This window comes from Benincasa hispida, chromosome 3 (assembly GCF_027475165.1).
Source record: "Benincasa hispida cultivar pf3 chromosome 3, pf3_genome.v1.1, whole genome shotgun sequence".
In the NCBI taxonomy this organism is placed as follows: Eukaryota; Viridiplantae; Streptophyta; class Magnoliopsida; order Cucurbitales; family Cucurbitaceae; genus Benincasa; species Benincasa hispida.
The window spans coordinates 36,696,650-36,723,957 of NC_143480.1; the positions used below are offsets into that span (position 1 = coordinate 36,696,650).

Genomic DNA, 27,308 nt, shown 5'->3' on the forward strand with positions numbered 1-27,308 from the left:
CTCTTGCTAAAGACCAACGCAACTAACCTCACAAGCCTTATGTACCGCCAGCCTTAGCAACGCAAAGATATTTCATCATGCGTTCACCATGGCTTGTCTCATTGCCTAGTTCATCGTTTAGCAAGGCCGCCGTAGAGCACCATCGCATAGCACCTGCGCCTATCGCATCGCAAACAGCCTACCGCACAGCTCTTGCTCATCGTGTAATGCTGATGCCCATCGTGTAGCACATCATGGCTATCGCCCATCGCATAGCACTATCGTTTAGCGCGACTCCTCGCATCGTCTAGCACCACACCATTCTGCACGATCGCCTACCGCATCGCTTAGCCCCACGCATTTGTTATATGATCGTCCAGTGCCCGCCTACATGATCGCTTACCTCATCATATAGCGCCGCTCACTTACTATACGATCGCATACCCCATCGTGTAGCGCTGCTCATTTGCTACACGATCGTCTACCTCATCATGTAACAGTGCTTATTTACTCCACAATCAACAAACGTGCGAACTCCAACACCTAGCGCCCATGTCCGCGTAACTTGAGGTTGTCGCATGCTTTGCTAACCTCTCAAGACATTGGCTAGCGCATGCTTGTCCCCGCATAGCCTTTCCTCTTGGCCATACTTTAGCTTCTTTTAATACCTAAATAACCTCTCAAATTCTAGTGGTCAACGCATGGCACAACACCAACGCTTAGCACAAGGCGAACGCATTGTCTAATACTTGGCTATTTTTTTCTAGCCTCCAACGCATAGTTCTTTTTGGATTCATACTTAACCAAATTTTCACTAGTACCGGCTTATTTCAAAGCTGCTAAACAATCTATTTAAACACTTAGAATTTTCCTACTCTTTAACATAGGATTTAACTTATACTTAGTTAATCCTTTTTATCTCCTGTTTAAGTAGGAAAAATGGAAATCCGGATTTCACATTGAGAATATCTTTTAGGAGTGAATAAATATTCTCTGCAGGAAAATAAGGAAGACAGATATGGAAATCTACAAATCACACGGACAGATATGAAAAAGATATTTGGCAGAATCTGCTACCAAACATGTACAATGTTAATAACAATGTCTTTGACGTGTTGCACAACATGTTGCTCGAATTTCACCTGTAATAAAATCACCCAACTACACTATAGTTTTATGATAATATTAGTCAATCATACTCCAATAAATTTATTGAATATTATTATAAGTTTACATATGTACTCCATGTTATTTATATTGTAACCTGTTGTATTTATGCATATATACTTAATGAAATTTATCCATAAGGCAAGTTTTTCCATATATTTATTTATTTATTTATTTTGTTTTGTTTTGTTAGTTGTACTTAGATATTGATATATTTATGTAAATATACGTTTCTACTTTTATGCACGTCATAGGTTCGATAGGATATCTATGTATATTCATTAACACTAGTATCATTTCTACTGACGTATATATACAACATGCATATACAAATCTTTGAGCTTGAGGATAAGAATGGGAAAATTAATAATTTTGAAATTAAAATTGTAATAGGTGAGAATTGTTATATTTGAATTTATTTAATTTAGATAAAAAAATTTGTATCCATTGTTATTTTATATTTGATAAGATTTGAAAAATAGTATAACAATAGCAAACTCTTAATTGGGGGTATTCTTGTCACAACGAATCCAATGAATTTTACTCAAATGAAGGATTAGACATTTTTGCAAAGAAACTAAAATGTAGGAATTTTTAAATGTAACCACCTAAATCTAGTTATTTTTGTGTTCGACCCAAAATTGAATCATTTCCATAATTGTACTCCAAATTTATAGGAAAAGTTTCTAATGCTATCGTGGTATGTCTTATTTCCACTTATATTTTGACACATTATTAGATATTATATTATTTAAATTCATGAAACCTACACAATTCTTAACTTCTTCTTTTATGACAAATAGTTAAGGGAGTTCTTGTGACAAATTTTCCATAACACAATAGTATTAGATATGTTTTTGAATTTATCATCGTGTATTCTATTACATTTTCTATGCCTACCTGCCAAATCCTCAAAAAAGATATATAATCTTTTCAAAATTGGAATATTATAATCTTTATAAAGTAGCCTCAATTTCTGTTATTTTAGCTTTTTTTTCTAATGAACTAAAAAAATTCTTGGTTTTAAAAAATGTTAAATACCAATTTCGTCCTTATATATTGGACTTTTTCTCATGTTCATCCCTATATTTTAAATATATTTACTTTAGTCCTTCTATTTTTAACTTTGGTTTATTTTGCTATACTTACAAAATATTCATTTTATTCCTTGTATTTTTAAAAATCGATCATTTTGGTTCCTTCATTTTCACTTTTATATCATTTTGAAGGGACCAAAATTGTTAGTCTTATAAAGTTCAAGGATCAAAATGAACCACAAGAGCAAAATGAACATCTTGAAACTATAGAGCCTAAAATGAATCAAAATTCAAAGCATACAGATCAAAATGAATATTTTAAAAGTATAAGAACTAAAGTAAATAAAAGCCAAAAGTATAAAAATCCAAGTATTATTTCAAAAAATTAAAAACAAGAGTTTATCGGAGGAGACGTTTAATTTTCATTTTTTCAATCACAATTAAAGGACCGTGGTCTCTTTTAACTCTGACCTCTTAAAAAGCAATAACTCAATTAAGAAATAATGTCAATCATATGACCTATTTAATAAAAGTATAACATAACAGTATATTTGGATTACATTTTAAAGTATTTAATTTAAAAAATAAATCATCTCGAAAGAAATTGAAGTATTTGACTACTCAAAATAGATTTTAAGTATATTTTAATCAACTTTTATCAAAAGTGTTTAAATTAAAATGAGTCTTTTAAAAAATATCTTTTTCTTAAGTCAATCCAAACGACCCTTTAGGCTCATTTGGGATTGTAAGCATAAAAATGATCATGGAAAAATCTCAAAAACCTATCATTTATTGATTTATCAAGAATGACTTTTTTATTATATTAACATGCAAAAAGGGACAAATAACATCTTTTAGATTTATGGTATATTTGGAATGCATTTTCAAATGTTTAATTTAAAAAATAAGTCATTTTAGAAAAAAATTAGAATATTCGACAACCAGTCATAATAATTTGAAGTATATTTTCAACCATTTTTATCAAAAATATTTAAATAAAAATGATTTTCTTAAAAAAAAACATTTTTTTCTAAGTCAATCCAAACGAGCCTTTAACTTTCCTAGGTAGTTAGTCAACTACCTTCTCTATCTGTACCAATCTTAAATTTATCATTCCATATTAAAATAGTTTGTCATATCTATTCCAAATTTCAATCGGTTCAGTTTTTTATAACTATTTTTCTTAAATTTTTATCAAATAATTTAGAATAATGAAAATTAGTCTAAGTCGTATAACTCTTTAAATAATTGTATTATAATAAATTAAAAAAAAATAGAATACCAATATGAAAATAATTGAAATAACATGTCTAGTTTGATTCATATAACAGAATTACCCCCATTTAATATTGATTTTCCTAACCCTGTAACTAAGGTTTTTTTTTTAATTTAAAATTAAAATTTAACAACACCATTTTAGATTTTTTTTTCCTAAAATAATATAACTATAAACAATTATTTTAAAATCTAGAGCAATATACCTTAATTGGCTAAGATATTGAATATTAATTTAAAAATTTCCTCATTACATAAAAGCAAAATCAATGAATTAATTGCTAATATCAAGCCAATTAATAAACTAAATGTCAATAGAAATACCAGATCTACAACTTTAATTAAATTAATTAGTTTAATGTTATTAATTTGATTGATAAGATATCTACAACTAAAAATTTGAATGTTATCAAGACCATACCAATATTTGTACAACCTCTGCAATAGTCGAATAAAACAATATTGTACCTAATCATTACCCTTATATAAATATACCTATCTACAAATAGGTTAGAAAAAAGAAGCTACTAGTTCGAATATTGTGAAAATAAAGATATGGAAAATGATTGAGATTAGTCACAAGATGGATATTTATAAACTTGTTATGCAATAATAAATGATATCATGTATCAACAGCAAATGAAAGTAGAGACCTTCCACGTGAATGTGTAATGTGAGGCCCCAGAGGTTCACTTACATTATTAATACCAATGTCTCCTTAACAGAGAAACCTCCAAATGGCCTGTTCTGAGAATTTTCCAACAACCATTCCAATTGACATTATGATAAATCAAAAGAAATTTGAACCACAGAACATTGTAGTAGCTGCCTAGAAACATTCAAACATCTTTTCAGTTCAAAAGAAAGGCACCAAGGAAAAATGAAAAGAAAAAAGAAAGGAGAGAAAACCCAGAAACTGACTAGAATATCTAGATATGAACCGATTCAGATCATCTGAATCGACAAAAACAGAGTCGAAAAACCCGAGAGGATCTGGTTGTCTTTTTACACACTGAAACAGGAAAGGAGAGAAAGTAGCTTCATCATCTAACAAACAGCAAGACTAGAATACCTTTTGTGGAAAGAGATTTTTGAAATGTTCAGAAAGTTTTGGACAGACAATATATACAGCACATTAGCTCTGTCTGCTATATACTAACTTTTTTTTTCCAACTTTTCAAGTCACCTTGTGATCTCTCCTCCAGCAATTACTTTGACACAAGTAACTGGTGCAACCATCATCATAACTATCAAATTTCCATGTGAGTTTGCACCAGTTTCCTTGAGTTTTGCTGCAACTAAGAGTCCATTGAGTCACATCCTAGCCATATTTTAACATGTGGGAAGAAAATTCGCAGCAAAGAGATTTGATACATGTTTTGAGAAAGAGTGAGAAAGAGTAAAGACCGGGCGGGGGGGGGGGGGGGGGGCATCTCGTTCCGAACCATGAGCTGCTTTCCAAAATTAAACAGCTGGGTGATCTGTCTGATCGCCATGTTTGGGTAAATACTATGAGCTATAAGGAACGGATGTTACTGGAAGCTTGCGTGAAATAGATGATACTTCGTGAGTGGCAACAGGTTTATTGGATAACCGCCGCTTGTAGCGTTTGAGGACCGATGCCAAGTTCTCCTTCCCCTTCGGGAAAGCTACATCGCCTGCAGCTGTACCAGTTCGGCCCTTTCGGCAAGAGATCGCTATCTCCACATCCTTGACCATATCCAGAAGCATTGCAGCAGTGGTGCATTTTCCCTTGCCAGGTTTTGCAGCAGGAGGCAACATTCCGTTTGCAATTTGTGGGCTTGACCTTTGCTGGAATGCTTGGGGAATTTGCAGGCAGAAGCATGGCGGCATCGGTATACGAGGCTTTGAAAATGCAGGATCAATAATACCCTGAAAGGATGTTTACCATTACAGTTCACAAAATTAGAATTGCAAAAGCCGAGAAAAAGAAAAGTGACAAAATCAAGAAAGTCAATGCACAGTGGACACTCATTTCGTACTCTACCATGACAATCTAAACGTAAAAATTGATGACAGTTTCTACTACGTGCATGCATTGATACGAATTGTGCATATTGTTTTTAGACAAGATGGAAAAGCATCCTCGCTGCTATTTGTATCTCTCATATTTACTTTAAATGGAGCCAGTAAGATGCACATTAGCAAAACCCCCCAAACACTGCAGGCAGAAGAGATTAAAACCCACAGATTCTGAAAATATCCGTATACAAATGATTAGGTTGGACACATAAAACAATTGATCCCATCATAATATCTGTAATTCATATAATTTAAAACTATTTCTGCCCATTTTGACTGCAAAAATGTCTGCCCCACAACTGTTCAAACTCTTAATAGAAATGGACATGATCAACTAAGGCCAATGGTATTTTCAGTATGAGACATTTACCTGACACAGTAGGTTATATATGTTAGTGATACAGAGAAAAATAGACAATGTTTACCTGAAGACGATTGAGTACGTAAGTATATTTTCCCCATAGTTCTGGCCGACTTTCCATAAGTGAGAGATCCAGAATCCGGTGAATGCACCATACACCAAAACTTACAATTAAATCTGATCTCCAAATACAACCTTCCCCACAATGAGGTATTGAGGATATAGAAACGTTTGAAAAGTTCGTATCATTCTTCATTCCAAAACCCGATCTCCTATCGGGAGAAAATGAAGGAGATTCTTTCATACGGACCACCCGACCCATCTCCCTTGCCTCAGCTTCATAAAGAAATTTCTCCCTGGCAGCTACACAATCAATTAGTTCCTCATCAGCACCATCACTTTGCCCAAACAACCAGTCTGATCCTTCCAATTTAAGAAGTCTGACAATGCAGTCTCTGAAGGACTGGAGCAGCCTGGCCTCTGAATGAACAATAAAAGAAGCTTCTTGACTAATTGAATGCTTTCTCCCAATTCCTTTACTCTCAGAATTGCTATTTTTATCCAAGCCAAATTGCTCAGAAGGCTGTCTATACCAGAAAGAACCAGAATCCAAATGAGGATTCATTTGTGGTGATAATGCACCATTGTAGACATTTGACGGAGAAAGTTCATCAAATGCTAAAGGAGCAACTGATCTTGGTCCAGAAGTTGTGTAGGACACTCCACGAGCTGTTATTCTACCAATAGATGATCCATAACCAGTCACATTATCCCACTGAGAACTCTTATCTGATACGTGCTGATCACGATGAATATCGGGCAAGCTATGGTATTTCTTTGTATTAGATACACTCGATAAATTCTCACCAGTTCCAGAAGGAGAAAGATCATAATATTGTCTTTCGGACTCGGAAGGATTCCTGGATACCACGAAGTTGGAGAATCCAGGGGCAGGGGCCTGCTGACAAGCACCCAAGCCATTTTGCAACTTTTGCCCCATTGCAAATGCAACCGAGTCGCGGACACCACCCAAGGTATGATATTTAGAGCCCGATGACTCCAACTGACCATTCAAGTTACCAGAATTTCTTTCCTTGGCCATTCTACTCAGATAAGTTAACTGATAGCCATGGACTGTGGCAGGCTGATAATCCCAACTCTCAGAAGAAGGCAAACTGCGCAAACTAGAATAGCGCTTCACTCCAGAGTCAAGAGCATTATGGCTAGAATTATTCACATATGCATCCAAAAGTTGCATGTGGTTAGACCACAATGGTTGGTGTCCCTTTTGTATCCCATAAGGTGGTTCTAAACCACTTTGTACCTTCTGACTCTTGGGGGAGTCATATAAACCTGAAGAAATTGAATCAGATGTTTTGCTTCCAAGAGGTGATATGTAAGGAAAATCTTTAGTAACAGCATCCGGCTTCAGAGAGGAAGTTACAAGTTTCGAATCCATACCCAGCAATATATCTAGTTTCTTAACCTTGGCATCTTGAGTGGCCACTCCATGGAAATCATACAATTGTCCCCAAAATTCATCAAGAATTGCAGTAAGTTGGCGCCTTGCAGCACGCCCAAGTCCAGCTAACCTTGAAAGACTACCAGTACCATTCCCACCTTCTTCACTTTTCCCACCAATACTTCTAAAAGATCCAGGACCCTCAGATGTTGACGATGGTATATTCCCAGAGATCTCTTTCAATGACTCTTCAGCCTCCCAGTTATCAACCTCATAATCATCCTTCTCAGAACGTAAGTCGCCATCCAGTCCAACAGTCTTTTCGACGGGCTCCACTGAGTCAATTTTTAAGACCTTTTTGTCAGCCAATGTTGAATCAGGAACATCATGAGTCACAGTTGAGGATGAGACTAACTCCTCAGTGGATTCAAGTTCCTCTTGTACATATTTTGGGGAGCTTGGAACTACACTACTAGATCGATTCTCATTTTGATTAACTGAACCAAGCACCTGATCAGGTTCCATAATATTTTCAGGCAAATCAAAATCAAACTTTGTCGTAGACTGGTCTGAATGACTTTCTATAGGCTCTGCACTGTATGAACTTTTACCCAAATCTATGTCTTCCCGCTCTGCAGCTGAATCAGGTATAACCTCTGGCATATCCCAGTTCAATACTTGAGCATCTAATTGGACAATAGTAGTGGCAGATTTCAACGGGGTAGCTACCAACCATAGCATCAGACAAAACGATGAACAAGCAGTAATAAGGAGAACCACATATGGGATTGACATACCACTCCCCATGTTCCACCTCAAATTAATTACCCAATCACTGTTACCAAATATCATCTCTACAACAAATATAATTTTCAGTCCTAATATTCCAACAAAGATAACAATTGCTATAAATTCCACAAGCTGCGATATTTTGAAGGAACCCATTATTGTTCTTGATGAAGCAACACGATAGAGGGGAATCACAGAAGATGGAAGCAATAGAGCTACCATAACCTGAGAAAATATAAGAAGTTGATACATCCCTTCAGCACCTGAACTCCAGACACAGCAGAGTGCTGGAATTATGGCAATAATCCTAATTGTAGCACAATGGAGCCAACCAGGAATATCTAATTTTAAGAAATTAGTCAGGACCAGTTGACCACCAAGACTCCATGTGAGAGCTGTGATTCGATTTGATAGAAACAGCACAAGTAAGAAGAGAACATATACCACTGGGCTCCTAAACACCTGCATAATTTGGGTGGAAACGCGGAATAAGATCAATACTCATTACAGTAATACCGTGCTAATGTAGCAATTAAACAGGAAAAATAAATAAATTAAAAAGGGAAGGGGGCTCTAGAGCACCTGCTCCATTAGAGACAATGCATCTGGAAAGGTGTGCAAGGCAAGGCCACTGCTATAGAATACATTTGCAGCTGAGTTCATGAGAACATTATTCACCACATAAATTCCACTGAATATGCAGAAAATGGCAAACAAATGATTATAACACAAAACTTCTTTGGAAATATTTGGCGGACTCTGGTGCTGCTGCAAAAAAAATATTGGAAAATCATTATAAAGAAAATAAGGATATCCAAATTTATATTATGAAGAAATAAAAGTTTTTTTCCTTGCAGGGTATAAAGAAATCTAGATGATTATATAACATTTGATGGTAAGCAAAAATCATCTCTTTCTGACTTTCCTTGTTTGCTCATACACATTGACTAGGAAAAGTAAAATATTTGCAGTTTTATGCTCAAGCAAAGACAACGAGAGAAGAAATGAGAAGTACCTGCACAATAGAAGAATGCACATAAAAATTGTGAGGCATGACACTTGCTCCAAGAAGACTCATAAGAGTAAAGGCACTTTCCCCATTTAACCTTGTCAGCATGAGATTCATGGAAAGTGGAATTTCAGGTTGACTGATTAATACTCCAAGAACCAAAGAGAGCAGTATAAACCCCGCCATGCATATATACAGGAACTTCGCCCTGCCATCTTCCTGGTAAATAGAAACCCATGAAGATAATGAATTACATCAAAGAGAAAATTATGAATGATAGTGATTAAAAGTTTTACTTACCAGAAGGTCAGCAAAAGGGGGAAATAAAGCAACAGCAACACCCGTCAAAAGGACACACGTGAAGAGGTCCCACCCAAGTAGAAGATTAAGTCCATGTGAAATGCCCAAGATCTAGTATGTTTTTTAGATGACATGTTAGCTTTATAAGGAAGTTGGTTATCAAATTTTAAGAATTAAAATATGGTTGAAATAGACCATGCTTCACTAAATTTTTTTTTAACAAAATTGAATCACGGTTTTAGCTGGAAGCCTGAAATAAATTAGCAGAAACAAAATAAAATTACCATGTTAAGGTCTAACAGAATCACAGAAGCCTCTGCTTGGATTCCCAGGAAGAAACATGTACACTTATCATACTCCTCGCTGCAAATCTTTGGTATGATCAACAGAAGAAAATAGGGTACAAAATGTCAACCTCCAGTAACATTTAGCAACTAGTAGTTGAGTAATTTAAAAAGTAACAAAAATCAACCTATACCCATGGCAGAGACCAAAATGGAAGAGGTATAAAGTGAAGGTTACAAGCTAATGTATCAAACATCACAGATGAGTACAGTTTTCTTGAGGGTAACCCCAAACTGGGAACACAGGCAAACAAAAGAAATTGACAATGCTTCTACATACATTTTACAAAACTGAGGAGAATAAAAAATACAATCAACACATGAAAGTCTCCAGTAAAAAATATTTCAAAACTAAAACATGGAAAAAAATCAACATCAGTCAATTGACTGATTTTCAGATAAAAGCTGCTTGGTACACATAACGCAGTAACATATGCACAAAAGGCCAAAGGTGATACATCGCTCAGATATCAAAGATACTGATTTGAATACAAGAAGAGAACAATAGTTTCACTTTTAAAAGTAAAAGTGCTAAAGCCTTAAAGACAAATAAATTACCTGGGCAAGACCTTTTCCAGTGACCACACCAATGCTAGCCGAGAGATACTGGCACAAAATAGCAGCAAGATTGAAAAGAAGCACTAACACAAAGAGATCAAACCCGAACCGAGCACCTCCTTCAACAGTTGCAGCCCACTTTCCAGGATCAACATAACTAATTGAAACCAGAAGTGCAGGTGCAATGAAAGGTATAAATTGATGAATAGCACCCGACTGATGAGTTGTCCACAATGTCGTAGATTCCATGGTATAAATGGGGATTTCCCAAAATAGCCTGATAGAGCAGTGTTAAACCGTGGCTAACAAGTCCAGGAAACTACAAATGTCCTGATAAGCACCAAGATAAACAATTTACATCACAGCTGTTCGTGTTTCCTATAGTTACAACCTTTCGCCACTCTTTTACTAACGAAAAAGTAACAATTTCAACAATTAAAGGGAAAAAAAAAAGAAGAAGAAAATCATCCATTGTAAATAACCCCAGTTCCATCATATTTTTCAAATATAACATGAACATCCATCATTGCCTCAATAATATTGTTCTGGCACATTTTATGTCATCAATCCATCGGTCCTAATAGCACAAAAATCCTCGAACTGTAGCTGTAGTTATCTTCCTTAGCATTCTTAGAATGAAATCCAATCGAACGGTAGAGTGATCTTGATTCCCTATTAAATTAGTGACGATCTCAAACGAATAAGAGAGCTCAACCCAGAAAAGCAAAACTTCAATCTGTTAAATACTACCCTGCTCAAGAAAGAAAATTCTGCTTTCACCGATGGGACAGACCCCAATACAACAATCACCTCCTCCAATGCTCACTATGACCTATATCAATGAAATGATATCGGTTAGCAACAGAAGAAGATAAAGAGAGAACTGTAATGCAGAAGAAAATAGTTTTAATGTAACGCAATACATTCGGAGAAACAATAGATGATAGGATCTCAAAATTACAATAACAAAGTAGAAACACAGAAAGTCCAGAATCCAAATTTTACTATAAAGAAAACAAAATTGTGAAATCATGCAAAGCGTGAAATCTTTAGGAATCAAAATAAGATGTCGACTAAACAAACTGGAAAAGTAGCTGAGACCACAGCTATAAGACAGAGTAATTCTCAACAAAGTCAGTTTAGCAACCTTTAGAACGCTCGATTTAGGGATGTAGGAGAATTCTACAAATATGTTTACTTCCATGAGTAATCCTAGTAATAAATAAGCCTGGCCCTAGCCCCTAAACCCCCTTTTTTTCTTATATAAAGTCAACATCCATAGCTGCTAATGAAGTCATGTAGTTCAATTAATAGAACCCCATTACAATTCAAACCCTAGACAGTCAAAATGCAGAAAAATAGCTGAAGAACCACCAGGGGACTTTCATCAGACACAATAAGGGTATCCCAAAATTGCAACAAACAAATCAAAACAGCTAAAATAAACCTCAACCCAGAACCCAAAACCTACTGTACCACAACAAATTGGCCACCAAAAAGGAAGATCAGAATAAAAAACCATGGATCCGATGCAAGCCGAAGATGACGAAGAAGAAGAAGAAGAAGAAGAAAAGAAGTAAAACCCAAGTTTCATTTACACGGACTTCGAGACATTATTGATATCGCTAAAAAGAAACTATAAACAGAACAAACCCACACGAAGCTGAAAAAAAAAAAAAAAAAAAAAAAAAAAAAAAAAGTAGGGTTCGAAAATTCTCTTGTTGTTGGTGTTGTTGTTCTACTTCCTTTTGTTATTCACCTGGGTTTTCCGTATATGGCTTAATTTGTGGGAAATCTCATTGAATCCATGTATTCAGTGTGGACAGTAGATCTCATAGATGCTTCAGAAACGCCACAGAGTTAATTGCATAAGCTTTATATATAGAGAGAGAGAAAGGGGGAACAGAGTTTTTGGGAAAAGATGAGAAAGAGAGAGAAAAAGGGGAAATTTTGGGATAAAAGTTACTGGTGGGCTTTGAAGCTCATCTGGAGGAGAGAGTTTGTGTGTGAGAAAGTGCAGAAACTCCCACACACACACACAAAAATTTAACCTTTTTCATTTATAGCTGATGAGAGTGATAGACTGCTTTCGCTTCCATACTCCCCATTCTCTCTCTCTCTCTCTCTCTCTCTCTCGCCCTTTTTCTTCTTCTTCCTCCTCTCTCCTCAACTCATCTCCAATATTTCTCTTCTTCATTTTTCTAAATATCATTTTGTATTTTGAATTTTCTTAAATTGCAAATTCAGCCTCGCTTTTGAAGAAAGTTATAATTTTTTCCACTGATTTATAATTAAAATTTTAGTCTATATTTAGATAAAATTCACATAAATCATACATAGATTATTTAGTTAAAGCTTATTTATGAGTTTTTTTTTAATTAAATTGTCTGGACTATTCACGAGGTTTTAACAAATCAAAATGACTAAATTCCAATTTTTAAAATTATATAGATTAAATTCTAACTCTCTCTAAATTATAAGAGTTTTTTTTAAAAAAAAATTTAACCTCTAAATCTTGTTTCAGTTTTGATATGTAATTGTTGGCATTCAAATCTCGTATGTACTGAATTTCGTTGCGGGTGCCCAACGACCTTGGCCTTTGACCCATCTTTCCCTAATGTTGTCTCAAGATACTTGAAGTCGTGTTGTCTCGAGATACTCAAAGCTTACTGTGTAAGAGATTTTTCGTACTAATATGGTGCTGAGCCTACTACACTCTGATTGCTTAAGTCGGTATTAAGAGTGATTAATTCAACTGAACACAAAAGAGAAGTAGGACCTAATCTCTCATTTGGAGATTACTTGCTCTCCCTTTGAAGTGGTTGCACGGTATTAATTATAAATCAATCCTCTAACATAAGCACCATGGTTCGTATGATGGCAAGAGTGATAGAGACGTTTCTAGCGTACGAGGTTGTAGGATGTCAATCTAGCTTTGATTCGTTTTATTTCCAATTGTAATATATTAATCGACTTAGTTGATTAGCCCCGAGCCCCGATGCACTACTATTTCCCTTTTGAGATGCATGCTCCCACTTTTGTCATTTCTCAATGCCCTTTGGACTTAGACCTACCTATAGACTTTCTGCTCTGCATTGGACAACCCTCAACACTACCTTGAATAAAATTTTAAATTAGTTAATGTAACTTCAATAAATTTTAAATTAAGTCATTTAAGGTTTTTTTTTTTTTTTATCAAAATTGGTTAAATAATAATAATATTTTTACACCAAAAAAGTCACCATGCAAGTATATATTCATAATTTTATAAAAGTAGATGCTAGACTAAATATTTTCTTGGAGACAACAATAAATGAACCATTTTTAAGATTTATTTAAAGTATATAGTTTAAAATCGAACAATTTAAAGTGTATGAGCCAAAATAAAACAAAACTCAAATATATTTTAACTAAGTTAAAGTATCATTTTAATCCACGTATTTTAGAAATGGTTCAATTTTAGCCATGCACTTTCAAATGTTGAATTTGAGTTATGTAGTTTCAATAAAATCTTAAATATAATAAATCTTGCTAATTTATTATCATTTTTTTTTTCAAAAATTATTTATTATAGGTTAACATTTCAGTATGAATTTTGAAAACATATCCATATAAGGGGTATTTGAACACTGAATTGAGTTATGAAATCTGACGTTAATATGTTGAAGTTAGAAAAACTGTGTTTGAGATGCATAGTTATAAGATAAAGTTTTTTAATAACTATGTAAAATAGAGAAATAAGGAAAGATTAAGTTGTTTGATAAATGCGCAAACTATTGAAGTTGAGTTTTTTAACACCAATCTATGAGTCAAAGACCCCTTATGTGGATATGTTTTCAATACATATAATAAATAACTAACCAATTTTTCTGACATGAAAATTATTATTGGGATTTAACCAATTTTTAATACAAATTAATTTTCACGAACAAACTTTACAATTTTCAGACTAAAATCGAATAACAAAATAAAATAGTATTATCAAAACGAATATAATTCAACTAACATAATATTTGTATTATCCATCATTCTATTGCGTAGGTATTTATCTCGGATAAAACAGTTTTGTTTTTTTGTTTTTTTTTTCAAAATATTTTATGATATTGGATTTGTGAAGACAGCTCAGGGATGATGGTTACTTTTCCTTGTTTCAGCGAACTTTAGGAATGCGTATTATCCCAACGGTACGGTCAACTTCAATCCAAACGACGTGTCGGCACAACAATTTTAAATTTCTTCCAATTTTTACAATTTCCTCTCTCGATATCCTCGCATTTATGGCTTATTAAGTCTCGAGATTTTCCTCCTTAATCTTTTATTACTTTCATAATTAATTAACTTATACTCTTAAATCTATTAAATACTTGTTTTACCTTCACTTAAACGGTTTAATTGGAGCATTGCCATTTATGCATATATTTTTAGAGGTTAGATTTTTTTTAGTCTTTAATTTTATTGGAAAGATATATATAGATACTTTTTAAATATAATTTATTTAGTTTGTTCATGAATTTCTTCACGTTTCTTTTCTTTATTTTGAATTTTAGAATTTGACCATTAATTTAAACGTTTGTGTTGAGAGAAGTGAAACCATGGGAGAAAAAAATGACCAAAAAAAAATAAACATGTTTTTCAAAAGTATAAAATTAAAAGTGAAATTGTTATAAAAAAAGAAGTAAAATTTTGAATAAATAACCGCACTTTAAAGATAGATATTTAATTTATTTTAAAAAAATGATATATAACAAAGAACAAAAGGTGGATCTCATGGCTCGAATCAAGCTCAAAAAGGCAAACATTGAAAACGCAAATGATAAAGAAAAAGACTAAAAAACTGAAGAAATAGAAGGAAAGACACAACTTTAACAAGAAAAGACATAAATTAAAAAAAAAAAAAAAAAAAGTACCGTATGAATAACATACTCTATTTGTTCACACTATAAATTTGTATTTATAAATTTATTTTAATAACTTCATCCTATTTTTAAACGTATCTTGACGTGGCATTTTTATACGTGTATATTTTCGATTATTTATCCCGCTAAAAAATTCATTTATTTATCAAATTGCAAATTGGATAACTGCTTGCATTTGTTAAATACTATAATGACACTTTTCAAGAAAATTAAGATAACTTTAATTTGTCTATAGATTATGATGTCTAGCATCAACAATGATATAAAAATAATACTCATGACTTGACTCAATTGGTAAGCTTAATGTATTATTATTGTGAATATGAAGTTAAAAGTCTACAGTATTTAGATAGGCTCTGTCATGATTCATGATAATGTGTGCTTGTCTAGTGTCAACAACATTAAAATCATTAGTTGAATTGTGAAGTAATTTGGAGCCTTTTAAAGAATTCATCAAAATAAATTAGGAACTTTATATAGTTTTAGTTGAATTGTGAAATAATTTTGAGCCTTCTTAAGTAAATCGCCGTGACAATAAACTTTTAGGATAATATTGGGGACTCTTAATTGATTATTATAGCATGTGGGTTATAATAGTTGTGTTTGAAATTCAAACTATTTTAATATGATTTTATAATATATAGTCTGTGTTTAAGGGGTTAACTATTTTAGTATGAGTAAGAAATAGTAAACATGACAAATAAAAACAAATTTGAGACAATGATACTATAGTTAATTGTAGGTTATAATAGTTGTAAATGCCAATTATTGTAATTGGAGCTAACAGTACCCAATTGAAGTTGGGGTCAAATACCCGTTAGAATGTTTGACTCAAATACTTTCTTTGGCACCTTAAATAACTTGAAAATGAAAAACAAATCTTACCTCAGTTAAAATTTCCGAAGGGAAAAAAAAAAGTGTTGATGTCAGATAGATATCCCTCACCCAAAAAGTTAGTTCAAGAGATAAGACTTCTCCATACCTATAAGACTCAACATCCCATACTTCTTTAAAGAAGTATAATAAATAAATCTGCATTTTCTAGAGCAGCAAAGATGTATGTCAAAGAAAAAGACACAAGCACAAATGGGGCCATGAGAAAGCTAGTATAAAAACCTTTAGATAGGTGCAGAAAAACACAATCTTTCACTTTGACAATATCCTAACTTTCATGTACGGGAGAATACATCAACACATAGCATAAATTATTCAAAGAGACTGTCATAATATAACGGATAGATTTACACTATTGAATATATAAGAGAGAAACAGTAAAAGTATCTCACAAGTAGAGTTACAAATTCAGTATCTCACAAGTAGAGTTACAAATTCACTACTAATTGTTATATTATAAGATAGTCACATTGTGACAATTTCCTTCAAAATACCAATAAGTTGAGGCAGTTGTCGCAATGTAGTTATTGTCATTAAATGTATGATAGAGAAACGGTAAAAAGTACTTTTTTGGTAGATTTACAAATTCATATAAATTGTCATTACATATTCAAAAGATCAAACAAACTTATTACCTTACGTGTACTATACAAGCTTATGTGTGATTGAGATCCATGCACGAGTACTTATGAGATTCTAAAGAATGTCGTCACAATGTGGTTGATAAATCTTCATTGTTTGAATGTATAAAAAAGAAATAATAAAAGTACTTCATATACATATTTTCAAATCCACATCCAACGATTATTATGAGACAGTCACATCTAAAGAGACGAATAAATCTTATTACCTTACTTCACATAGCTTACTTATACAAATGAGCTTATGTGTAGCTGAAATCAATACATAAAAGCACTTATATTGTGTAAGGGTAATGTAAAATTTTGTTATACACGAATTTACAAATCTACATTCAACGACTATTACGAGATAGTCACAAACAAACCTTATTAACTTTAATCCTAATATATGTTCACATAGCTGATAGCACAATACTTAGAGAATTGGGATTAGAGTAGAAGGTTTGGCAGGGCAAAAGTTTCATTTTCTTTGGTTGTGGCATTTCATCAAACACTTGGCGGATAAAAACCAAAGAAGCTGGGCAGCAGAGGAGCCAAAAGGCAAGCCCCATCAAGAAACTACTTGACCAAGTTGGAGATAACCCAAAATACAGATTTGTTTGATTCGAAATGGGTCCACATCAAAAAGCAGAAAAAAGTTCTTTTTTTTTTTTTTAAGAAAAATAAACAGAGCGAAAGTCAAAAAGGAAATATCAAGTGTTTATGAATGAGAAGGAAACTGATTTGATGATCAGTTGGGGAGTAAAGAGAGCTAAAACTTGCCTCTTATCGTTTAACAAATCCATTAAATGATGAGGTACAAAAATTTGTTTGGAAGCCAAAAGAGAAAATGGTGGGTTCCATGGAAATTGGTGTTATCTTCTTCTTCTTATTTAAATCTACAAATTTCAAACCCCTACTATAACTTGTGAAACCGTGGTTGATTAGGAAACTTTACTTCAGTTTTTATTTTTAAAGAATATATTTTTTTTCCTTTTAATTTTCTCATTTTATTTTGGTATCTTGACTTGATATAGTAGCCGTGACAATATCCATCATTATTTGCTATATGACACAATAACTATAAACAAAACAATTCTTTAGAATCATATTAGAGAAAATTCTATTTGAAAGTCCATGTACTCAAAATTGAAACAATTATAATATTATTTGGTCTCTATATTTTGAGATTTATTCAATTTTAGTTCATGTATTCTTAATTATCTAATTTTAATTTATATATTTTTAATAAATCTTAAATTCAATCGTCAAAGTTAATTTTTACTAAAATTGATTAAATAACAACAATAATTTTTATTAAAGAAATACGTTATGTGAACATATTTTCAAATTTTACAATACTACAAAATGTTTTCTAAAAAATTTTAAAAAAAAAAAAGATACACAAGAACTAAATTTAATATTTATTTAAAGTACAAAGATTAAAGTTGGACAATTAAAAATACAAGGACTAAACTTAAACCAACTTCGAGATATTTTAATTAAAGGGTTGTTTTCAAATTTAAAAAAAAAAAAAGCCAACTTATTACAAATATGGTAAAATTTTACTTTGATAGACCGCAATAAACATTTGTCAGTATTAATGATAGATATGATCTATCAATTTTACCATACTTATATTATCAACAATTTTACCATTTAAAACAATTAATCTTAACCAAATTGAAAACTCTACCTTAAATTTAGGAATCATATGTTGAAGAGAGAAATTATGAAGTAGGTTAAGTGGGTAATATAACAATTCACAAATAACAATTTTACCAAAACCATCCTAAAAACCCAGAAAAAAATAAGGCTAATTTAATTTTCCAAATAAATATTAGTGGAGAGAAAAAATATTTAAAAGAAATGCCACTAATGTCAAAACTTATAATGTACATTTAACAATTGTTTTTTGTGTTTTTAAAAAAAATAAAAAAAGAAATAATCTCTCTCTAGTCCCAAAGCCCATGGTCTACATGCAACATTCGAATAAGGAGGCATTATTTATTTTCATTAAACAAGTAACCTTGTAACCCCAAATGAAGCAAACAAAAACATTTAACAAACTCCATCACGTTCATTGAACTTTAGCCATACAAATAATTAATATATTTTTTTATATATATAACATCTTCATATTTATACATTTGACCCCATTCAAATTTTAATAATAATAATAATCTCTTCAACTTTATATTATAACAATTCTCAAAATCATATCATGTGCTCTTAAGTATTTTTTTAATACATCAAATTTATTTTTATTTTAATTAACAATTAATCAGAATATTAGGAAAAAAACTATTTTTGTATTTTGGAAATATATTTCATCGGATAATAAAATAGCAAATCAATACCACTATGCAGGTTTTTATTTTCATTTTTATTTTTCTCCATTTTTCTTGGATCACCATGGCTCCAAGAATCTAGTAATTTGTTTAATCCCAATTATATATATATATATATTCATTTTATTTGAAGAAGATTCAGATTTATGGGGTTTTGTAGCAAAGTTGGTTCATTTCTTAGATGGGATTGTTGGTTCATTGTATCTTTTTTATTGATATAAACTACAAAAATATGTGTTTCTGACTCAGAGGACACATGTTGGAGAGCATCATTATAAATGATTAATATTATGATTAATAAACCTTCCTTCATTATTATTATTATTATTGTTATTGTTATGTTGTATTATTTAATTATAGATATGTACTTTAAATACATAATTAATTCAACATTACTTAAATAATTACTCTCGACAAAACACACACTGAATTTTTTTAATATTTTTTTTTTCAATTAAGATGGTTTTTGATACCCATTTTGGGTGGGTCCTATGAATCAATAAGCTAGGATTTGACTATTTAATTTGTACACAGTATCAATCGACATGTGTAACTTTAGACAAGTTTAACAGGTTTTAAGTTGAAAATCAGGTGTACTAAAAAAAAGGAAAATTATGGTTAATTTAAACCTAGTTTAGAGAAAGAAAGTCGTTAATTATCATGTTAAAAGTGGTTAAAAATACAAATAAATTGATTTTTTACGACAGTTTTAAAAGTTACTGTTTTTAAGTTTTTTTCCCTTCTTTTGTAATCTACATTGTTTATTATTATTATTATTATTATTATTATTTTACAGATTTTGTAATATATATTTGAAGATCGATGTTTAGTTTTAACCAGAACTTGGAAACAAATAAAATTTGTTACTAAATAAAATCATTTTTTTGAAAAATAATTTTGGTATTGATTTAAATTCATTTTCTGATTCTTTTTAAACACGCGTCTTTCAAATCTGGGGTTTTTAGGTCCATCATTTTATTTATTTATTTTTTAAATCTTTCTTTTTTGCCTTTAGCTATTTTAGCATAGAAAAGTCGGTTAATTTTTTTTCCTTCCAACTTTTGCATTTAAATTTAAATATTTTCTTGAAGATTTATAACAAAGAATTAAATTCACCTCAACGATAATTATTAGCATGTTGGAAAAATCATTTTATGAGAAAATATTCATTTTTTTAGGGAAAAAAAAAAGAAAGTATTCATTTTATTTCATCGTTTGAAGCGACAAATTAACAAAATTTCCTTATTTCTCCAAAAAAAAAAAAAACATAATTTCCTCAATTATAGAGAATACATTTTATTTCGTTGCTATACAAAGAATATTATATAACAAATTAGAAGAAAATCAACATATTGAAGTCCTTCTTGCAATTTTTATTAATAATTCAATTTCTATTAGTTCACTCACTAATTTTAACATAAACAAAAAGGAAAAGGATAAAAACTTCATAAACTTACTAATTTTAATAAGATCTCAAAATTAAGTTTTATTAATGCCCAAATTGATCCATAAATAACTTTGTTGAAACTCATAAATTTCAACAAAAAAAAAGGGGGGGTCTAACGTTTTAATCTAATCAATTATATACTATATATGTGTCTCAATAGTTTTTGAATTCATATATATGAGAATAGAAAATATTTTTTAAAAAGTTAAATGTTTTGATTGCAAAACTAATTCCATTTTAAAGCATGTCAGCGGCTCATTTTGAGCCTTATTCACTCTAAACACGCTAAAGAAAATTATTACACAAAAGTGACAATAATTTGCCATGAATTCGTTGAATTTCGTCTTGTGAATTAAATTAAACTCTTGAATATATGTCCAATTTGAGTAACGAAATGACTTTTCTTATAAGATTGAATGAGTGTTATGCGGCACTTGGTACTCAAATATTATTGTTCATCATCTACCCTTGGATGAACAAGATTTTTTTCCCTCGTAATTTCAAGAAAAACTTAAAACGATCTATATATTGGATTCTTAAACAATGGAAGAAATATAAATAAGATGCATCATAGGCTTAAACTGGATATATAATTTAGTACATCATATATATATTATAGCAATTCTATTAATTCCTTTCTAATTTTGATCATGTTACAAATTTTAACATATATCGATTAGTCTTGCCAACATAAACACTAATAGTTAAAAAAGTCCAAAGGTCAAACTTCGACCTTCACTTCATATTTGTTGTACTAAAGAAAAACAATCTTTAATTTTGAAAATGAATGGAGCTATCCGGTTCGGTCGGATCGGTTCTGAGTTCATGGAGGAATCTAGTGATGGTTTGCACAAATGCTCCATCATCGTTGTAATTTGGTTGAAAATGACTTGAGGTTGGCTGAGTCGAAGTGGTTGACGAATTATTGCTTGTTCTTGAGATCTGCATAACAACAAGAAGAAGCTAATCGAGGAATAATTTTGTTGATCGTATAAGCAACTAATATATAGTGGTTTTTTTAAAAAAATAAAAAATATTTAAAATAACTTTGTTTATTTCTTGCCATATTTTAATATATAATAGAAAAAACCTAGGTTAAAATTATATCATTTTCGTCTTTGCACTTTTAATAAATCTTAAAGGTTAAAATTGTATTTTAATATATAATAGAAAAGACTTGTTCAATTTAAATTTCTATATTTTCAAAGGTCTAGTTTTAGTATGTTCTTTCTATAAATCTTAAAGGCTAGATTATATATATATATCCTTAAACTTTATGCCTCGTAAAAAGTATCCTTGAACTTTCAAAAGTTTCAAATGTACCTTTAAATCTTAAAAAAAAAAATGTTAAAAAATGCCTTTGCCGTTTGTTTTAATGGAAACTGTTAAAATTTTGTTTAAAAAATACTCCTGGACTTTCAAAAGTTTAAAAAATACCTGTAATTTTTTAAAAAAAATTATAAAATAGCTTCACTGTTAGTATATAAATAAAAATCGAATACCTCGTTGCAAAAATAAATTAAAAATTAAAAAGTTTTAAATGCTTCTATCGTTAATATGGTGACCAATTTGTTTGAAGTTTTTTTAAATTCAAAAAATCTAAGTTTAAAGTAAATTATACAGATATTTTCATTTTTTTCCCATATAAATACTTTCATTTTTCTCTTAATTTTTGAATTTTTAACTTATACCAATGTTCTCAATAACCAAAATTTTAAATTAAAACATAAAATCTCACAAAGTTCCAAAATAATAATCTTCCCTTAAAACATATCATAACGATAAATAGTCCAACAAAAAAAAAACGTATTTGGCTATTTACCATGCACACAATCAACTATTAATGTGCAACTTTGTTCAAACATTTAAGTCTTGAAATCTCATGGTGCTCTTTCTTCTTATTATAGTCCACATATATTAACTGAAATGTGCAATTTTATTTATTTATTTATTTTAGATAATCGAATGTCAAATGATTAACAAAAAGGGAATAAGAGGGTATGAAAGAAGGGATGAGAGAAAAAAAGATAGAAAATAGAGAAGTAAGAGGGTATTAACAATTTCTATTCATATAACGGTGAGAGTATTTTTTTTTTTTTTTTAAGTTTAAGGGTATTTTTGAAACTTTTGAAAGTTTAGAGGTATTTTTGACACAAAACACTAACAATTTTCATAAAAAACTAACAATAAGGGTATTTTTTTAAAAACATATTTTGGAAGTTTAAGAATATTTTTGAAACTTTTAAAAGTTTAAGACTATTTTTGACACAAAGTACTAAGGTATTTTGTATAATTTACTCAATCTTAAATCTTAATTTTTATCAAAATTGTTTAAATAACAACAATAATCTTCACTAAGAAAATACAATTTGGGAATATATTTACCAAATTTATAGTAAAATTGCTAATAAATAATTTTTTTTAAACAAAATCAACCATAAACTAGTAATACAAACTAAATTTAGATTTTATTGAGATTACAACAACTAAAACAAGTCTCAAACTACACAAACTAAAATAATATTTTAACAAAAAAAAAAAAACTACATATATTGATGTGGAAAAGACAATAACTCAAAAAAAAAAAAAAGTGACTTCGACTGTTATGAATGAATGCATGGAAATATTTTTCAAAAATATAATTTGAAACCATTTTTTTTCATAAACTATATGTGGGAGAGAGTTCTTACAGAGGACATTCGTCGTCGTTTCGATGATCTCATTGACTTTGTCTTATTGTCTATCATCTCAATCAATTCATCAAACTAAAAAAAAAAAAAAACATATAAAAATGTACACAAAACATGAAAATGTACGTAAAGAGGAAATTATCTTTAAAAAAATGAAAATAAAGATCAAAAGTTTTACACAAAAGTATGAAGAAATATTAGAATGGTACAAAAAAATTAGATCGATCCATGAAATATTAATAAAGAATGGATTTTTTAAGTACCTGTTTGACAATTATTTGGTATTTCCTTGCACATTCATAGAGTCTTCTTTCATCATCAACACTTGACATTATCAAAACTTCTCTCTAATCTCTATTTGAAAAAATTTCGACAACTTTAAGGCAATATTTTTGTATACAAATAATATATGGTGGGAAGGGAATTGCATGATGTTAATTTCAAGACATATAAAGAAATTTTAGCATTGACCGTTACTCACCGCCCCTTTAGCACAAAAATGAATATCACCCCTTTTTTCTGATCCAAATTCTCTTTTCTTGCATTATTCAAGGTGAACTTGTTTTTGTTTCGTATATAAAACGTAATCCTAGTTGTTTATTAATCAATTTGAAGTTATAAAACTTAACTTATTAGTCATAATTCAACTGATTAAGGCAGGTATATGTAAGCTATCAAGAGGTCAAATGTTTGAATCTCTCTGCTTTCAAATGTCGTTGTGTCAAACTTGATAAAAAATCGTAATTTATTTGAAAGATATAGAGAGAAGGGAATTGTGTAGAAACATTTCTTTCATTTAACTACTTGCCATATACTCAAGTTGTTACTTGTGGAATAAAGAAGCAAAACGATGTAGGTTTGCATGTAACAGATGGTCTAATTTGATTTTCATTGGACTGGTCAACTTTTTAGTTAGTTTCTCCCTATTTTAATGATTGCTTTTTATTTGCTTTTATAACCGATTTTTGGTAAACTTTACTTTTTCCCCATTTCAATGATTCTTTTCAATTTTTTACTTAAATTATTTTGAACTTTATGTATGCTCAACATTTGGTGTTAAATATTATTCTTAATTTTATTAGTGCAATAAATATAACAGGGACTTAAATTTTCGATCTTATAGGAAGGAATAGATGGTTAACGAGTATGGTAGATGTTTGTTGTGTGTTGGTGCAGGTATCTCATCTAGATCCTTCTGTTCCTCCAACCCGCTCCTTTGGTCTAGGTATTTCACCAGAGCATATCTATAAGAGTACTCGCATCGGTGTTGTGCCGAGTCAAGTACACTTTGATGCCCTAGTTAATATACAAAGTGTTCAATTTATCCGAGGATAGAGAATTGCATACTCTTTAAGGTTGGTGACGATTGATGTACGGTTATTTATAAGGCCCATTGTTTGACGTGCACTTAGAATATGTGTAATATTGGTGGTGTTAGAGTAGGTGTGACCCATAAGGTCGCAGAGTGCCATAGGGAGAGAGGTTGGCTAAATTATTTTCCTTTAGATAGAATAGAGCGAGCTTAGCCAATTGATATGGGATTTGAAGGTTTAACATTCCCTTTGGAGACTTGCAGACTCCTAGGTAGGCTTCAAGATGTCCTTAGTGTGAACCCTGAGCCCTGATTTCTCAACTTTTGTATGTTCCCTACTGAGACCAGTGTGGTGAGTAGGTTGATGTGAGAATTAATATGTAATGGTAGAGAAAATGGTGAAAAGTTAGAAGAAAAGTTTGAATTTAAAAACTTGACTCTTGGATAAAGCTTGAAAAATTGGCTAAGTGTTATGCCCATGAGTTAGCGATGTGCTAAGCATTGGAGTTGAGTCAAGGGCGTTGGCCTTGCTCATTTGAGAGGTTATTTGGATATTGAAGGAAGTCAAAGTGTGGTCGAGAGAAAAGCTATACGTGACAAGCATGCGACAGCCAAGTCTTGAGATGTTAACGTGCATGCGGCAGCCTCAAGTGTGCGCGAGCGTGGGCGTTGGGCGTTGGAGTTGCGCGCATTGGACGATCGTGTAGCAATGAGTGGCGCTAAGCGATACGGTAGGCGATCGTGCGGCAATGTGTTGCACTAGACGATGCGAAGTATCGCGCTAAACGATAACGTTACACGATGGACGATAGCGTTAAACGATGGGACGCTAGCACTACACGATCGGCATCAGCGCTAGACGATGATGCTACGCGATGGTTGTAAGCGCTAGACGATAGACGTTAGTGCTAACGATGAGCATCAGCGAGATCTACACGATGAGCTAGAGTTGTGCGATAGGCTATGTGTTGCGCGATGGGTGAGAGCGAGATCGTTGGGTGACAAACATCAGCGTGAGGTCACTGAACGATGAACTACACGATGGGGCGGTGAGCTAAACGATGGAGCATGTGTTTATCAGTCTTAACCACCGATTAAAAGCACCAGTTGTCTTAAACATTGGATTTAGCTCCATGAAAGCTGAAGGTGTCATGCTATACTTTAATGAGAAGCGGTGGAAAGCAGTATTAAAAGGGGAGATCGAACTTCAAACGATCAGTTTGAACATTTCCTCCGTACAAATTTAGAGATCTTGGTGTCGTTAGAAAGCTCTGAGAGTCTACTTTTAGAAGTGACACTGCGGAAAGAATTCCTCATCGGAATAAGGTCGGAGAAGGAGAAAAAGGACCAGAGGTTCTGTTCTCGGGTGAATCCGGGCCATTGTTAAAGAATTGAGCCTCTAGGACAGACCACAAGAAGTTTGAAGCTGACATTTTGAGGTAAGCTTCCTGAGACAATTCTTAACAAGTTTGTAGAAGGAAATTTCTTGAGATGAGCTCTAGAATTCGAGTTATTTATTTCGTAAGTTGAATATGGAATTTCATGAACAAACAGGCAGCTGCTTGAGTTGAGTAAGCTGGCAACTTGAGGTGAAACGCTTGAACAGACCAAGGGCTGAGCTTTTCTGTGCGTTGGACCTGCTGTGTAAGACGAGGAGAGCTTGCAGTGAAGTTTTGGACGCATAAGCAGTCTTGTGGACGACCATGTGTAGCTGTAAGAACACTTGAAGAAAAGTGTTAGTTGCATAAGTGGTGATACGTTTGTGAAGAGCGATTGGAAGCTTTGCATGAGCCAAATCTCAAAGAAATTCCTAAGTGTTTAAACCTACAGCAAGGTGCGTTGTTGTGAAAGTCTTTAAGAGGAAGGTTAAACACAAAGCTTACTTAAGGGTAAGTCTCAAAAGGGAGACCTATGCAAGTAGCTAATATATACTTTTGTGTCCACAGGATTGACACCAGTGATAGAAGCATATCGACCCTTGAGGAATAGTTCTAAAAGTTGTGAGTGACTAAATATTTACAGTGTTTTAAAGAAAGATTATTCTCATGCTAGCTAGTTTTGCAAAGTAGTTTCCAAGTAAACCATAAGTTATGTTTTATACACATGCCATGTATGAAAATTTATTTTAAAACTATTTGTGTGTTTAAGTACTCCAAGCATCCGTTAGTACCTTTAAAGACATGTTTTCTATGTGTATTGCTTTACATGCTTTAAAGAGAAAGTCATAGTATGACTAATTTTACTTGAAACTCGATACTGAGGGACATTTGAGAAGGTATCCGAGTAGCTCAATACTGAGAGACATCTGAGAAGGTATCTGAGCAGAAGTACCTAAGGTATGACGGTACTTAATTATAGCCATGTGCACATAGGTAGTTAAAGTCAGAAATTGAACAAAATGGTTCTCTCTTGACTAGCAATTGACGTTGGGATTAAACCTATTCTCAACTAAGGAACAGTTCATGTTTTATGATGAAAACATCTTTATATGTTGTATGCTTGGAAAATGTTTATATCTCAGTACAAGGTTACTGTAGAGTTTTATAATTTCAAATTGATCTCTTTATTGAGACTTATGCATGAGAATCAATTTTCTTTCTTAAGTCACTCACTGGACTAGCAAGCTCACCCCGTTTTCAAATGTTTTTCTTTCCCCCAGGTAGCGGTCAAATCCTCAGGAGATAGCTCTGCATCAGTTCTGCCACTCAAGGACAAAAATTATTAGTTTTGCTAGGTACTCTTTTCAATGTTGGA

The 27,308-nt window shown here is 32.0% G+C and overlaps 1 protein-coding gene and 1 long non-coding RNA gene across 5 annotated transcripts; both read right to left on the reverse strand.

Moving 5' to 3' along the window:
- Window positions 1-4,357: 4,357 nt before the first annotated feature.
- Window positions 4,358-12,527, reverse strand: EIN2 (NRAMP metal ion transporter family protein). Of its 4 annotated transcripts, none has more exons than XM_039026529.2 (8): window positions 12,084-12,527; window positions 10,325-11,156; window positions 9,707-9,793; window positions 9,423-9,533; window positions 9,129-9,341; window positions 8,696-8,878; window positions 5,927-8,575; window positions 4,358-5,351 (listed from the first exon to the last, which is right to left on the reverse strand). In XM_039026529.2, exons 2-8 carry the CDS (start codon window positions 10,571-10,573, stop codon window positions 4,968-4,970), a joined length of 3,876 nt encoding a protein of 1,291 aa, XP_038882457.1. In that variant the 5' UTR covers window positions 10,574-11,156; window positions 12,084-12,527; the 3' UTR covers window positions 4,358-4,967. The 4 variants fall into 4 exon arrangements, with proteins under 4 accessions (XP_038882457.1, XP_038882455.1, XP_038882456.1 ...); XM_039026527.2 differs by having other exon boundaries at window positions 8,696-8,881; XM_039026528.2 differs by lacking the exon at window positions 12,084-12,527 and adding an exon at window positions 11,801-12,081 and having other exon boundaries at window positions 8,696-8,881.
- An 8,624-nt stretch (window positions 12,528-21,151) lies between these two features.
- LOC120072584 (uncharacterized) lies at window positions 21,152-23,819 on the reverse strand. Its single transcript, XR_005480543.2, has 3 exons — window positions 23,506-23,819; window positions 23,243-23,317; window positions 21,152-21,494 (listed from the first exon to the last, which is right to left on the reverse strand). It is a non-coding gene; the product is annotated as an uncharacterized LOC120072584 (long non-coding RNA).
- Between the last annotated feature and the right edge of the window lie 3,489 nt (window positions 23,820-27,308).

Excerpts from the sequence above, each read along its gene's own strand:
- EIN2 (XM_039026527.2), bottom strand. The coding sequence starts at position 10,573 with ATGGAATCTACGACATTGTGGACAACTCATCAGTCGGGTGCTATTCAT. Across the intron at positions 9,342-9,422 it reads CCCCTTTTGCTGACCTTCTG|GAAGATGGCAGGGCGAAGTT; the intron begins GTAAGTAAAACT and ends TCTATTTACCAG. Across the intron at positions 8,882-9,128 it reads TGCATTCTTCTATTGTGCAG|CAGCACCAGAGTCCGCCAAA; the intron begins GTACTTCTCATT and ends TTTTTTTTGCAG.